Consider the following 17,186-nt stretch of genomic DNA (forward strand, 5'->3'; position numbering starts at 1 on the left):
AGATGAAATAAAACCATTTCATTCTTTTACAGTCGCTTTATTGCTTTTTTCTATAAGAACTTATTGCTAGTTCTTGGGAAAAGTCTTCAATAAATGGGTGCCTCCTCCTTTCGTTGTAGTAAAGCAAACAGATATCATGGGCATAAAGACAACAGGCTAGGAAGTAAGCTAGTGGTGAATTCTCAGCACAAAATCTACTTCTAAGTGCCTGTGAATACCGGAGGTAGCTCAGGTAACCCTGCAGGCTTCCTCCCGTTTTCTGTCTCAGCCACTGACAGATAACAGCAATTCAGGCTTTAAGCTTCTATGGAGTCTGTATCTATGCTCTTACCTTAAAACAGGCTAGCACATCAACCAAGAGCTGCACTTCACAGTAAAATACTGTTTTCAAAACCTGCGGAAATATCCGAAATACTGAAAGCTTGACTTAGATGTTGGTAAGATTTTAATTCTTAGCCAATGTTAAAACACTGAGTCCTTTCGCCTCCTTCCCCTCTCATCACAAGCTTCTTACCAGTAAATATTACAAAGAAAAACAAAGTTTCCTTCCTTATGGGGGTTTTTCCAAAGAAAAAATCTATAATTCCCCAAGATCTTATGCCAAACGCAGGAAACCATCAATTAAGTAAATTTTTCATTCCCAACCAGGAAAACTAGTAATGTTAGATTTCGGTTGAAAAGCTCAAAATGTTTTAGCAAGGAGCAGTAAAAGGTGATGACAAGGCTTGATGGCCAGATCCAGCACATTCCCTTCCAGTGGTTACACGTAGCTTCTTGCCTATTTATCAGTATACATCAACACCTCTAACTGGAAATCTTTCTGTGAGGCAGTGAGTTAGAAAAGTCATCCCTTTAGAATGCGAGTAAGCTACTACAAGCTGCTTTTTTGTTTTGTTTTGTTTTTAAAAAAGACTTAAAAGTACTGTAAAATCAACTGGACCTTTTCTTTAGCAGGGGTGGGGTAATATTATTGAAAACAGCTGTTTGCAATACAAGAGGAATTTATTTTTGTCTAAATCATGCTGGACTGCATGGCCCAACAGTCAAACTTCAAATTATCAACCAAAAAGTCACACATGAAATAGTAACTATCAAAAGTATCTCTATTCAAAAAAGAGAAAATGTTTTGAATGAAAAATGAAAAATTCAATGAATTAGAAGAGGGTTGAGCTGAAGGACATCATTCATTTCTAGTTTTACATCCAAAAATGGAAATACCAGGACACTGCAATTTATTCCATAACAGCATGAGGTAAGTTTTCTATGGAGTATAAAGAACACAATATTCATTTTTCATGGCTGCTTTTCTTTCAGAACTCAGTAATGCCTTCCAATAACATAGCATGTAGTCTTGTGTATTTTTAGGATAGTTGGTTATACTGCATATGTGTTACTAGTATTTAATTTTCTGAAATTCATGCTGGCCTATGCAAGTGCATGGGACAGCACACATCTGAGAAACTTGTCTTTTTATTTCAAAGCAGTTGTTTAAAAAATAAACATATTTTTGAAGTATGCTATCTGCCAGCATTATTTGACAAAAAATATCAGATATATTTAGGCTGCTAGTACATAACAACAGATATTTGCTTATAGCTGTTCATTAAAAAGTGCTCTCATGTTGAAATTATTACAGAGCTTTTCCAATCAACTAAAGATCATTTGAAAACCACAGCTGTAGGTAGCCCTGGTCAATTATACCAAGGCATAAAATCCCTAATTTTATGAAGGATATATTTCCTGGGGAGATTGGCAGCTTTCTAAATATTTTATTAATGGCTTTTGAGATCTCTGTAGCTATGTCCACCACTAACAACAATTACATTTCTCAACCATAATGATACCTACCTCAAAAATTATACGCAAATTTCTGGCAGAAGGAGTGTTGACTCAGAAATCATGCCAAGATTTCTAGTCAAAAGTTGCCTCTAGTCGTTTAAGACACATGACAGCTTTTCCCTATCTACTGTTAATTATTTTTCACTCGTATTTACAACATTACTGCTGTAACATTCATCCTATAAAACACAGGAAAATACGTAAGAACAATCTTACAAAAACATATATATTACTAGCAACTTTCCTAGAAAACGTTTTGGAACACAGACTCCAGGTTCAGCAAGCATTTCAGAGCCAAGTAACTTTAGATATGAACAACCCCATTAAACTGAATGGGATTACTCACGTGCAAAGAGTTATTTCTGAAGCAACTCAGCATTTAAAATTCACAAGGAAGATTAGGTAGTTATATAACAACTGTCAATTAAGGCCTTTTTCTGGTATACTTCTTATATATAGAATAAAAAGATGTATCAGATGATAGTATTCTTGTTAACAAAGAAGTCTTATTTTCTATAAAATACATATTATACAGTAATCATGGTGTCCTGAAAACAAATTCTAAAGGGCAGTTAAATGTATTTTTCATATTAAAAATTTCTAAACCAGAATTGTGCTTAATCGTGCTAAAATTCAACCTCACTGATGAATGACTTAGTGATTTTATTTTTTATTTTCTTCCTTGCATTTTTATATACACATATGTACCTTAAGCACACAATACTAAAACATTTCTGTAGCTTCTGCTTTGCCACAATTTACATTGAAGTAACACAGTTAATGATGTAACAGAAATTAGAAATCAGCATCATTACTACTGCAGATGCTTTCACCCCATCCCCAACCACATTGTCTTCTGCATACAATAAAGGTGTAGCCAAAGATTTATCCTGCCAGTAAGATGTAGTTATAGGTCCCATGAAGATTACTGACATTTAAGTATTAAATATGCACTGGTCTTGGACTTAGCAGATAACATGCCAGTTTTGAGACACATTCAAGTTGACAATAAATCAGTATCACAGCTCCAATATAAGCAAAAAATACCTTAGAGGAATTTTTGCACTAAAACATTCCGCTTTTGAGTTAGCTACTAACTGGTAATGACCATAATGGACTAGGCAGTAGTTTTCTGTGGCTGAAATACAGAAATTTTAACTCAAAGCCATTTTTTTAAGCTTCTGTGATTTTCAACCGCACAATGTTTTTCCTTTAAACCCAATTTGTCTTCTGAAAAAAAGAAAAAAAACAAAACAAAAGATGTTTCAGTAGCAATCTTATTATGAATTATACTTGCTTTCCCTATCTGCATGTGCAAGCACTGCAACAGCCTCCATGATACCTCCCTTTTGCGCATACATAAAAAGCAATAGTTACGGGTTACGGAAAGCTACAGAGAATAAGTTGCACTAGTCCAATTGCCTTACTAAACTGTAAATGTACTTTTTTTTTCCTCCTCTCAGAGCTATCTCAATGTTTGTCACCAAAAATACTTTGGTGAGAAGTTTGTTAAAAGAGTACCAGGTTTTCAGGGTGTATTGTATCTTAATTTTTTTCAAGCACCCTTTTGAACTTATTTCAATTTTCTGTTTTTGATGATAGTCATGCTGACAACTTTTTTTGGTCCATCAAACTCTGTAGTACAATTACATGAATTTACTTTTAATAAATTACCATCTTTGCATATATCAGTCAAACCATGAAGACTAAACACTTGCAAATAAAATGCATTATTAATTTAATTGTCACAGCCTATTTAGCTAGCTTCTATTAGTATTTGCTATAATATGCGATGTATCAGAGGGCAGAATCAACTTCAAAATATAAAAAATAAACGGATCATACTGTCCTATTGAAATTAAAACACAGCAAGCTTGCAAAATTATAGTCAAGGCATTACTGTTTTAAATAGGTAAGAAAAGTATGTAATTTAATTTAGAATATGTTTATACCCAAAGTGATGGTTTAACATGCTGATGGTTTCTAAAGCCATTAAAAGGCATCAAACTCCCCCATAATGGGAAAGGAAAGGTAGAAAGAAAAGCAGCGGTGGTTTGGTATTTACAACACTAGATAACACAGCCTCAAACTTGGCCATCACCAGCAAGGTTCTGCTGCAATAAGATTATATTGTTGTTGTACTTCTGTTACTACTACTCGGTTTTGCTGCACATTAAGCTGAAATGCCAGCTAGAAAGGTATTGAAACCAAGAAATATTTTAAAGAGAGAATGAGAATTTCAAAAGAAGCAGTATAAAGCCACTCAGACATCCTCTCCGTAGGCTAGCCTGGGGGTAGAGCTGCACCACAGTATGCAGCAGGCAGGCCACCGAGGTTACAGTTCTGAGCTGGGTTCTCTGCTCCTGGGGCAGCAAGGGCTGCGAGTGCTGTGAAAGCAGCTCGCTGTGCTTATGACGGGCAGGAAGGGAGGCACGCATCACGTCATTCTCTCCTAGTGCCACGCTGGGTGATGAGTCAAAAAGCCTTTGAGAGGAATACAGGAAGAAAATGGGAAACAGAAACATCTACGATGCCTTTGGAACAAACCAAAAAAAAGCCAGCAACAATGGATTTGGATTATAGCTTCTTGCTTGTTTAAGAATTCATTTCAAGATGACGATTGTTAAAATATGCCTCTCAGGCTAAGATAGTATACTTGGATATCTACTGTGTGTATCCTTTATTGCACACATATTCACCAGGGTAACACAAATTATCTTTATATTGTACTTACAATGATTATACAGTAAGTACCCCCTTGTAAAAGAACATACTTGTATTGAGTGCTTCCAGCAACAAAATAAGCCACCAGAGCAAAACATTTTTCATAATTGTTGTACTACCACTAAAGATATCCAACGTTTAATATACTTGAACTGCTAGTGTTGTCCCTATGCATTATTGTACGTTTCAGATTAAATAGAAAATCTCAATACTCTTTAAATAATGTGTTAAGACAATTCCATTTAAACAGTTTGCAGAGAAAATCTCATTAAAAGTATAAGCAGCACTTAAATATGTAGTTCATCAAACATAAGGTGCACATAGAGTGTTAATTTAAAACTACTGTTAGATCATTCAGTCAATTAAGTGTGATGAGCTCATGAGGAAAGGGTTTCACCAACTACCATTGCCTGTGCCTTTACAAGGACCTGAACACAACCCAGAAAGAACGGTCTTGCAGTGTTCTCCTAGAATTCATGGCTACTGTGTATTTTCCCTTCTGTTTGTATTAAAAACAGGGAGTAACTATTTAGGAAAGTTTACAGTGGAAGTATGAGTTACAAGGTAGTAATACTTGAAATGGTATCAGTCAGTCAATGATGAACACTGCAGGTGCTCTCTAGATTTACAGAGAATATATGATGTTTTGGCTCCCCAGAAAACATCAACTTTCAAGTTGCCCCCAACATTCAAACAAACAGCTAAGCCACAATGTAGTTATTAAATGTGAGGCAAAGGCTAGTCATCTGTGAAGACAGTGCCACTTCAGTTGTAAAACATTTTAAATCAGAGAAAAAATAACCTGCTCATGAAAAAAGAAAATGAAAGTAAATAACAGTATGCAGATTGAAAAAGTACAGATTGGTCAAACATCACATCTCTCTGTTTCTGCCCAAAACCATTGAGAAAACTTTGCTTTTGATTCCTCTGTGGCTTTGACTTCAGTGATCAACATAAATCTCAGTAAGTCACTTCATGAAACATGTGACATTTTGTAAACCTGTGAGCATCAAAGCCAGCAAGAAAAAAAGGAAAAATAATTGATTTTGTTCTTGGAGAGATAATTAGAACCATTGAAATTTTGAGAACCAAGTTACCTGTCCAAAACCAATCCAAAAATCCTATGCCATTTGCACACAACTGCTTTCTAGAGCAATCCTGACCCACAGACATTTCATTAGGGCCATGCCGGCTGTGGTTCAGCAGAGCATTTAAGCATGTTAGTTCCCAGTGTATTTAGAGCTGAGCTAAAATCTATGCGACTTCACTTTGAATAAGCTAAATATTCCAGTTACAGTCTATATGTATTAGATAAAGTAAATAAGAATTTTTGCGTGATAGTTACCTTTCTTTTGGTGTGCCAACTCCATGCTTGCCCAGTAAATGAGTGTTCAAATGTTTCTTCATCACAAAGGCCACCCTACCAAACAAACAAAACAGGAAGGTGACTTTTTTTATTAATACCTTTTTTAAATAGTGTTTTTCTTTTTTGAGCATGCACTTCACATTTTATTTAAAATTATATTAAGAAAACCTTCTAGACTATGATATCCCATCCATTCAAATCTGAAAAGTCCATCCTGTAATGACATGTCTTTTTTCAGACTGTAGCTACTTGAGTATTTTTCTTACAAGTAAATAATCACAACCACACATCAGTGCTCCAAACATGAAAAACTAGATTTCTGGTTCCCTTTGCTATTTACAACAGTTTATATAATACATTGAAAATACATTGTATAAATTTATTGACTATATTAGAAATTATAATATATCTTGCTTAAGTAATATTTCTTATGTTATAAACTAATACAGTTTTAATTATGCCTTTGAATTTATTTAAGTTTAGAAGGCCCATCCTGCAACCCTTCTTACAAGCAGTTCCACTGCTTTCAGTGTACAAAGTACATAAATACAGCAAGATCAGATGCTTTAATCACTGCTCGTGTCAGGTCAAGCTTCAGTTTATTAATTATTTGAAGAGATATACATGAAACAAATTAGTAGCCTTAGTTATTTTAGGATTTGTTTATGTGAAAAGGGGCCAGAAAAGGTGAAACACATGTTTGTGATTATATCTTGAGCAGGAATATTGTTCAGATTGGCAAGACATTATTCAAAATATCAGCAGCAACAGCAAAATATATACTACCTAACCTTATGTCCCTACTAAACAAAACATAGTTAATTTACTTCAATTTTGGTAAAATACATGGTGAAGCAGATATGAACCTACCAAGTACCATTCTGATGATGATAAGACCATAACATCAATTTAATTATATCACGTGACTGCTTCAAACAATTTAGATATCAGACTGAAGCTGCAAACTAAAACGGTTCTCTCGATAAGCAAAAATTTTACTGCTGTAACTTTCAGTGTGAAAAGGGCTTGCAAACATTTTTGTTAATTATGTATTACAGCTGTCCTTCATAAAGTTAATTACTAATAGCTGAAAGGCAATAGAATCTATTTGCATATGTACATGAAAGGCATGACATATGCAAAAATATGATTTTAATTAGCATTCCATGATATGAAAGGCTACAAATCAAACTGGCATGTTATAAGATTTTTAACATTAAAAGCTGAATTTATCTGGACATGTTTGCAGTAATGAACAATGGAAGGACTGTAAAACACATTACACTGTGGCATATGTGAGCCACAAAATCCAAGAAAGAGTACTTTTCCTTTACAAATATGTTAATGGAGCTTCTCCATGTCTGATCTACTTTGGGCACTTTCACATTATAACAGAGACTCTCTTTTGTGTCTCCTTTAGAGTTTAAGAATATAACTCTGTCTGACTTAAATGAAAGCAATTTTTACAAAAAGACATTAAAAATACCTTAAATGCTTTTTCTTACGTAAGTATGGCATTGCAATCATTAGACCCTTGAACAATCTTTCACACTGTCACCATCATTACTATGCAAGTGTCATCAGAACTACAGTATTTATGGAAAATAATTTAACAAAATAATATTTTGCATTCTAATAACAGTACAAGGCATTCAAAATTTACTGCTGTTGCTCTTCAGCAGAAATAAGGGCAAGTTCTACACTCTCCCCCTTCCCTACAAGAAAAACAAAAGCAAAGGTGTTAATGTGAAAAGATAATGTGTAATCAAAGTTGTAAAGGCATAGTTTGCTATTTACATGGCAAAGTGTCATTTTAGCACATGGAGTGCAAAGCTCCCAACAAGCTACACGGTTTTTCGAGGGAAGTTTTTCCTGTGTACTTGCAGGTTCCAAACAAAAGCCATACATTTCTTACACGGCACCTCTGCGATGCATGCAGATGGAAAAACCTTCTCACAGAAATCAAAGACAAAAGCCTTGTTAATAATACAAAACAATTAATCTCACAGTAGCTGCTTTGTATCTTTTGTACCTTGGCTCTGACTACACATTTTGCTGCTTTTATATAGCACAAACAAAATGGTGAAACAGAACTGAAGACTCACTCAGTAAGTGTCCCTACATCAAATAACATTTTAACTTTTTAATGCAATGCTTGAAGACTTAGTACTGAAGAGCACATAATGCCTCTGTGCAAATTCAGAGAGCTCAGAGAGCTCAGTACAGTTCAAGAATACTTCTCCACTTTACAGAATTAAGTTTTAAAACCAAAGAATTGAAATTTTCAAAATAATTTCAAAATATTACCAACTATAATTAATAAAGACAGCCCTTGCTTCAAGCAACAGATTTTTTTTTCCTTAGAATTGAGGCAAAGTCCCAACTTCTTGATTTAGATGCTGAATTTGAAGATAACCTGGAAAGAGACAGCTGTGGAAACTGTGTTTACTAACTACTACACGCAATTTAGGGGAAGGGTGTTGTTGTTTGCTGGCTTTAAAAACAAACACAAAAGTGTTTCTAGTACATTTGGTGATTCTGGATCTCCAAGCACTTACTTAACAGTTGAAAACTACTGCTTTTATCTACACCAACTCGTTTGCCTCCACTATTTATTTTTAAGATACTGCCAGAACTGGATTGCTAAATCACATAACTTGCATTAGTTATTTCAAACAAATCTCAAGGAAAGTCTGTCTGGCACCAAGAAAGACTCAAAGGGTGAATGCTTTCAAGACATGTTGCTCTAATACAACTTGAAATCAATGGGAACCTTTCTATCAGCTGCACTCAGCATTGATTTGAGCTTCCTTGAATTTCTAATATTTTAATTCTAGTTGAAATAGAAATGTACAATGCTACAAATTAGCTGGTTTCAGAAGCAAATGAAAAGGGATTAGGAAAACCTATAATTGCCATCCTCTTACTGCTTCCAGTACATGCAAGCCAGGCCAGAATAGAAGTCTAAAGTCAGTTTAACAAAATCTGATCTGTATATACTCATCCCCTGGATAAAAACTCAAAGCCTAGCTGCTCTCCCTAGAGTCAAGCATCTTAAAGCTTATTTTGCAGAAATTTCCATCCTAAATACCCAGGTCATTCATGATCAGTGACAGCTCCCTTCATTCACGAGGAAGGCTGCCCCTAGAGGTCTCTTCTCGCAGTGGAAAAGGTGAGTAGGTAGGATTTCCTTTGCTTGCAATGGAATTCTGTTAGTTTATCTCCTTTAATGATTCTCAACCAGACTGGCTCCAAACTAGCAATATCCTCCACCATGTGCACTCTACGTTCAAACTGTAGGATAGATGACTAAAAACAAGCTGAAAAACGAGAGAGCTTAAAAATAGTATCCATATTTCCTATGGACATTTTTTCCAACATAAACTATGAATAAAAATAACTTTCAATCGGAAATATATGAGCACCTTTCCCAAAATAATTTTGTAGAATATTCTGTTCTCAGTTTAGAAGAGTTGTGGCTTTGTGGGAACATGTCCACTCATACTCCATGGAAATCTTCAAATAGTATTTGGACTCACTCTGAGAATGTCTGTAACTTATTTAGGAACCTCTAAAGACTTGTCTTCAGCTATAAAAGCAAACTTCAATGTACAAAAGAAATGAAGTGACTTCTAATTCCAGGAATAAAGAAACATATTGGACAATCTTGATTTCCACTTTTTATTTCAGTGTAATACAAGTTCTTCAGCATGTACAATCTTTATCATCGCTGTACCCAAGGAGTATGAATAATCTGTCATGTATTGTCTGTTCTCTCATTTTCTCCACAGGGAGAGAATTGTGCTCTGTGAAGTATTTTATTTTGAGAGGGCAAAAGACACTAGTTTTCATTATGCTTCAAATTCATGAAAGCCTTTTCTTTTTAATATGTATATTGTATGAGAGTGAAAAGACAAGTTAAAAAAAACAACTAATCAAAACAGAAACCAAAACAAGCATTCTGGGCCATAAGGTCATGAAATCTGTGATAGACCCTTATTTCCTGAGAGTTTACTGCTCAGCTGTGGCCTCGTTCCAAGGAAGGAGATACATCTCCTCTCTACCAGAAAGTCACTTGAATTCATGTCACCAGACCAGTCATCTTATAATTGCATATAACTGCTGAAGAGGAGACGAGCATGAAAATTTATTTTTGTGGGATTTCTCAGACAAAGTATGTAGCAGCTGAAGAGCAATTCTACATCACTTTTCAATGGATACTTTGCACTCTGCAGCCACATCGAGCAATTTATTTTATAAACAACAATGTTCAGTGATGGCAAAAAAGTCGGCATGGATAAGAATGAGCATCTATCCTTTATTCATATTCTCAATACCTCTTTGAAAATGTCCAGAACCTTTTATATGTGAATTTAACTCTGCAGTAGACTACTGCATGACATGCGCAGGCCACAAGTGTAATACATTTGACAAAGGTCCCTGAAAGCATACAATTTATTTAGCAAAACAGAATGCTATTACTTTTAAATTATTAGCATTTAGTAGTTGGTTTTCTCATTGGTTCCAAGCACTCAGAAAGAATGAAACGGTTTACTGTTCTGGATGAAGCCCCTGGAGATTTGACAGCGCCGAGGAGTACAGGTCTATAGAACAAGTCTATAGGAATCATAAGGCTGAGAGATCCTTCCTATATTAACATACCTATCACAGAGTCTGAGGAAATAATAGATTAGCCTGTCTCTACTAGCTTTTGCTTCCATAATCTGTACTCCAATTTCTCTCTCTTTATCTTCATCTGAGGCAAGAAGCCAAAAAAATCAAAGCAAGCTGCACAGATCATGACAAGAAAGGGGACAGTATATTCATGCAAGTGAACAAAAACATGGACTCAGCTGGTTCTTACTCCCTAACTGAAGTGCTAGTGTTCTTTACAGTGTCTTGAAATATGCTATAAACTGTATAGTTCAATCAGTGGTTCACATGGTGTCATGCCAACAGCAGTATCAATTAATAAAGAAATAATTCCGTTTCTCAAGGAATATCATGACCCACATGTATTTCAGCATGTCCAATAACACTTGCATGTGTAATTAAAGATTTCTGCATGCCATTTGGATTTGCGCATCCTTTACATAAAAGTAGAACTTTGTTTAATCAGATCAGCACTTTGTCAAATAGTACATAATCAGCACATGCAGAAGTAAATTTGCAATTTTTGAAATCTCAGGATTATATAACAAGTTTCTACTAAGAAGTCCCAAATCTTATCTCTGTGACTGTATTTTGTATTCTGCAGGCCAGTTGCAGGTACAAGAGGGTATAGAAAACTGCAGAACTGCCTAGAAAGCTACGGTTTTCTACAAGTAAGTAATCTTTTTTTCCCACGCACTGAAAGTCTAAATTCCTGGGAATTTCTTTAAGTCCATCATTCATGGATGTTTGCTGATTCTGAAAGGTCCGAACCGGGGTGCTGATAACTCTCTTGCATGACCGTGCGCAAGGGACTCAATTTAAAAGCAAATATTTGGCAGGACCGAGCCTGGTGTGGAAGATATCCAGCAGTCTGAAAGGCTTCATGCCCTTTGTGACAGGATGTCAGGTTCAAGTAAATTATCTGGCAGGGCGAAGTCTGGTGTGGAAAATATCTGAAAAACTTCATGCCCTCTGTGACTGGACGTCAAGTCCTAGAACCCTGAACAGGAAAGCAGGGGGGTTCTGCTGACTCATTTAGCAGCCAAACAGAGCAGGTCTTATTATTTCCAGCTAACAATTATGGTTATTCTTCTTAAGACAAAAATCAATAACATTTCAGAAGGTTTACAAGTTATATATAATCACGCAGTCTGCTATGCTGACGGCACTATGACCCACTGGCCTATGCTCTTTGCAGACTCCATGTGCTAAGGGAAGATATGGCTATTTTATGCTCCAGTCTCCCTAATGATAGCAATTAAACTGAAAAGTAAAACGCAAATATCTGGCATACGTGGCTTTCTTCTCCCTCGCTTCAAGAACAAACAATGTGGCTCCTTGGAAAATGCACTTTTTCTCTTGAAGTTTAATCCGGAAGAGGCGAGTGAGAACCTCTTAGCCATCACTAACAAGACAAGAACCAGAGTACCATGGCAAGAGCATCATGGCATCTCATAGAACCTAAAGACTCTAAACGTAAGTTTTAAATTTCTGAGAATTACTAGCCTTTCAGTCTTAAGTTTGAAACTACACTTCTCCATGCAACAATCAGGTGTATTTCTTAATTGTTTTAACTTTTCAGGATCATTAAGATCTCCTAAGAAAGCAAGTTTCATTCCAGTTTCTGAGAATCCTATGAGGACTTATTTTTGGAATTGCTAATGCTAAACATTACTTAGTCAAAAATGACCCTGTTGACTGAGAGGCACTCACATCTCCTTCAGATTCTATTCTTGAACTTCCTAACACAGATATTGAAATAAAGACGATAAAAAAAAAACTCAAATAAAATCCCATAATACTCAACTGTACAACTGACTTTTCCATGGAGATGTTTTATTGCTGAACAAAGTTCCAAAAACTGATCCTTTCCGTGAACATGTAATCATCAGTGCAACAGGCTGAAATCTTGTCTTTCAGAGATACCTCATTTCATTTCAGTGTGTTACTTGGAAAAAACTAGCAATGAAGTCAGGGCACCTAACGAAAAAGCATGAAGGCAAAAGACAACAATTTGTATCAGTGGAACACTTATACACAGCTTGTACCCAAAGCAGACTTGAGTATCACAGCAGCTACTGTTCCTGACTTATTTTGAACAGAATAATAGACAATAGGATTGTCAATGTGCTGTTCAATGACCTGCATCAACCTAGAAAATAATTTACTGCTATATCAGAGAGATCATTATGGATGAGTTGCACACTATCAATCAGTCGGCTATGTTGTTCCTGCATATTCCTGCATCTATCATTCAGAAGAGAAAGAAATTTCTCAACATGTTCTTGTTGCTTTCCGCCACCAATCTGTGTCCCTCAGGATCTGAAATAATTATTAGTCACATGGCCATAGAGTAGTACTAATATGCACAATTATCTCCTTTCATGTATTTTGGCAGAATAGGTCTGGATACAAAGGAAGATAAGGCAAAACTGAATAAAACAGAAAACATCCACACTTATTCCACTCAAACTGAGCTGCACAGGTCTTGCCATCTGAAGCTACTGAGTTCTCTCACCATCCCTTATATATTACAACTTAAACCACTCAGGACAGAAATCAGTCTGTCATCGCAAAGATTGTGGCAAAAGAGGAAAACACTGGCACTATTTATATTATGTCCATCCCCTTGTGGGAACTGATACACTTGCTATTGTGTGCCTCACCTGACCTTATTTATTTTGTAAGTGGAGATAAAGTCTCTTGTAAGCTAACTAACTTACAAGAAACTTACAGGTTAGTTAACTTACAACGCTTTCTGAAATTTCTTGTTTTGTTACTTTTCTTTTTTTAAATACAAAAAGCAGATTTCAATAGCAGGTGCACAAATGAATCAAGTCCATACAGTAATAACTATCAAAATAAAGGTGCGAGGAAATTTAAGAGTTGACCTCTGAAAGATAAGAGGGACTTTTTGGAGCTAGAGATGTAATGAAAAGGAGTTAACATGGCATACAATGAATCATGGCATAGTCTAGATGTACTGAGAAGAGTACTCAAGAATCACATACTTTACCTCTTAAAAGGAGGTAGAAAGCTGCTGCACTGTTTAGTGATTAAGTCATTTCTGAATATGGGACTTCAAAAAAAGTATTTACTTCAAAAAAATATTACCATGCAGCTCAAAGCATATAGAGTAGACTGTGTAACACTAGCGCACGGACTTTAATAAATGATACAGCATGGTATCATGCATAAGTAATACACTCTGGACCATAGCAGACACCCTCAGTACAGTTTCAGATGTGAATGCATAAAAGGTGACAGAACAGGACCCAAAGCATTATCCATATCATGGCACCATAACAAAACACCCTCAGAAGGTCATGTCTGTCGTTTTAAGCCACAACAGCACGCAAACCAAGACAAATATTAGCCAATGTGAAGTGATTTACTACACAATTTCTTTGAAAACAAGACGTGGATCTTTCCTTATGGTAGGTAGCTAGCACATCAAATGAATGCTCAAGAGTTTCAGTGAGTTGCATACCCCAGCCTCCCAGCCCCTGCTTGAACATCACGAATTAGTAAGAACTATTCACAGCAAAGTATCATCTGATAAATAGATGAAAAATTAATGATCTGTGAAACAGGTAATGCAAAAAAAAACAGATAAAATGCAATCAATTTTAGGACATGTATGCCTTCTAATTTTCCCCAGACATCTATGTTTAGAAATGAAACTGAAGATGTTCATGCACCATTACTAAAACCAAAAATCTACTTGAACAATATGCTGCTGGGTATTCTTCCCAAACAAAATAAAATCTTGTATTTTATTTCTATTTCAAATCTTAACTTTCCTACTGAAGGTGAACCAATCTGCCATCCGTCTAAATATCCACAATACTCATGTAGATGAAGTCAAATAAAACGCAACTATGGTGGCTAGTAAGAATTGAAATAAATATATTATTATATATTTATATTGTTTTATATATATATGATATATATAAATATATATTTATATTGTTTATTATATAGTATATTGCTAAATTGATAACTTAAAGTAAACAAACATCTCCCCACTCATTCTGTTTGCTTAATGAGCATACTAAAAACAACTGAACAGTGGCAAAAACTTTAAAGTCAGAAGGTGTGTTCACTCTGTCAGGAAATCACCTTAAAAATATGAAAAAAATAGTACCGCTAAAAGAAATGTTTGTTTCAATATTCAGAGGAGTTAATGAATGTTAAGTGATAACAGTAGACAGCAGCAGTATGTAATTACATTTCTAAACACACCTTACCAAATCACTTCTAAGCTAAAAGAATCACATGTTCTATTAATTTTCGTTGGTTATCAAACATCTGTAACTGTCACCTCTAACAGGTGTTCAGTAATCTAACAGCTGCACAAAGTACTAAAAAAAATAAATAAAAAAAAAACCCACAATGCTTTCTGTATCAGTGCTATCAACCTTCCAGTCTAGCACAACACAGAACCTATTTTCTTAAGCTGTGAAACGCAACCTTAGGCTTAACGTTTACAGACTGCCTGGCATCTAAAACAGATTACCATCAACATCTGAAAATGTGACAATATGGGAGAACATATTTGTTATACTAAACGAGGCTCTAGGAAGGCTGTCAAAACAAACCAAGGTTTTCAGCTATTACCAACATGATCAAGAGCACCTACCAGTCTTGACACCAAGAATTGCCTATTTCCCCCCTCTGGTCACAGTATGTACCTCTCACATTCCCATAACTCTGTTCACTCCCTTTTCCTCAGATACTGTTCTGCAATTCCTAATCATGATCCAGTCCATCTGCCAGCATGCTCGGGACTTTAGCTACTGACACAGCTCTGTTTGATGCAGCAGGCAGCACTTTCACATATCATTATCCTGTATCTGGAAAAGACCTCACACTAATCTGCTTCAGGATAAAGATGGCAGTAACAGTACTCTGTAACTATCTGCAGGTGTCAATGCTAAAATGCTGGCGGAAGATCCAATATCCTTTGATTTCAGGGCATTGATGCATAAGTTGAGTTTTTCAGAAGACCACAAATCTAGTGCTCTCAGATCATTAGTGTGGTTCCTCCAAGTGAGGACAGAAGCATATGTCACCACTGTTTGGTTGACAGAAATAAGTATGAAGGCACAGCTCCAGGAACATTATCGAGCATCTGCCATCAGTAATGGGCACCCTCATCCCAACCTCTCTCAGAATATCTCTAGTATGTTCACTGAGTGATGGGTGGACAGATAAACAGTCTAATGGAAGATTTGCAGGCACGATATTCATGGTCTCACATTAGCCATGTACTCATCACTAGACAAAACTCTGAGAATAGCTGGCATAGCCACATTTAAAGAGTGAGGCACAGACAAGTTTGTTTCAAGCCTATCAATGATGGCTTACATACACGCTATCAAGCATGTAAGCACTCACAGCAAGGGAATCTGGAGTCTCCAGACACTACACTGGAAATACAAGTGTTGAGAAGGCTTTCTAGCCCCAGCAAATTCAAAACTTATTGGGAGAAAATGGACCTCTCAGCTTTGTTTGAGGAAGGCAGTGGAGGTAGTGAAACTAGTTTTCTGTCTCACTAGCACAGCAATTTCCTAATTGTGGCAATATGAGCATGCTGCCATGAAAGTTGTAGCCTATAAGCACTGTCCACTTCCCTTTGCAATCGATTTTGAGACACTGGCAGGAACAAGTCACAAAGCAGGATGTGACAAAACCAGCAACAAGCTGCTAGGTCACTGCTTAGTGCCTCTGTCACACACTGCCAGTCTTGACTCTGAGTGCCCAGACATCAAAATTTTGGGAATGCTGCCGTAGCATAGTTCTGTCTGTGCGTTGCAGGACTTGGCTCCAAGAATCTCAGTCCAGTAGCTCAGTGCTGAGGATAACATTAGCAGCATACAGAAAACTCATTCTTCCAGGAATGCTGAGGGCAAGTGAAAAATACAGATAAAAATAAAAATTAAAAAGGTGGAAGTGAACTCTGAAGGGAAGGAAAAATTGTTAATTTTCAAAATTCAATACATGTACAAACACAACAAGATGAACAGTTTAATGTGTTAAGCAGGAGTTTCTTCAAAGCGAAATGAATTTTTGGGGAAAATCAGATTTCTGTAATTGGGACAGCCTTTTCTAAGTAAGCCAGTAAAAAGTACAAAAGCCTCAAAGTGCCCTGAGAGTTGTTCTTGAAGTCATCTGACTTACTGCAGTCAGTCTCTACAGAGTTTCCTAGTAATTCTAAAGAGCAAAGCCTACATATATTGAAAGTGCAACAAACAATCTGTAAGAATATCTCAAAATGAAGATGTTTCAATTAGTTTCTACTTAAAATTAAAATGTACAGAGCCTGACATATATACTTAACTTTAATATTTTGTTCTTCCTGAACAAAATTAAGTCACTTAACTGCTTAGAAATTGCATTCAAACTGAGTTACCAGGTTTAAGCAGAGCTTCCATAGGAACAGCTATCTTGAGAATGAAATCCTTGCATTTTCCAATTATTTTTAATTAATATTTGAAAGAATCTACTCTTACCTCTCCTTAGAGGAAAAGAGAAGAAATTTTAAGATAGCTGATCATGAGCTGCAAAACTTATAGGGTCTTGATTAGCAGTGGCACAAGAC

General features: G+C 36.0%; 1 protein-coding gene across 1 annotated transcript in view; it reads right to left on the bottom strand.

Moving 5' to 3' along the window:
• Positions 1-17,186, bottom strand: part of ZNF407 (zinc finger protein 407) — a 326,241-nt gene that overhangs the window by 203,424 nt on the left and 105,631 nt on the right. Inside the window, exon 3 of the mRNA XM_062570059.1 lies at positions 5,909-5,983. Coding sequence (XP_062426043.1) covers positions 5,909-5,983 — 75 coding nt within the window. The remainder of the gene's footprint in view (positions 1-5,908; positions 5,984-17,186) is intronic.

This window comes from Rhea pennata, chromosome 2 (genome assembly GCF_028389875.1).
Source record: "Rhea pennata isolate bPtePen1 chromosome 2, bPtePen1.pri, whole genome shotgun sequence".
NCBI lineage: Eukaryota > Metazoa > Chordata > Aves > Rheiformes > Rheidae > Rhea > Rhea pennata.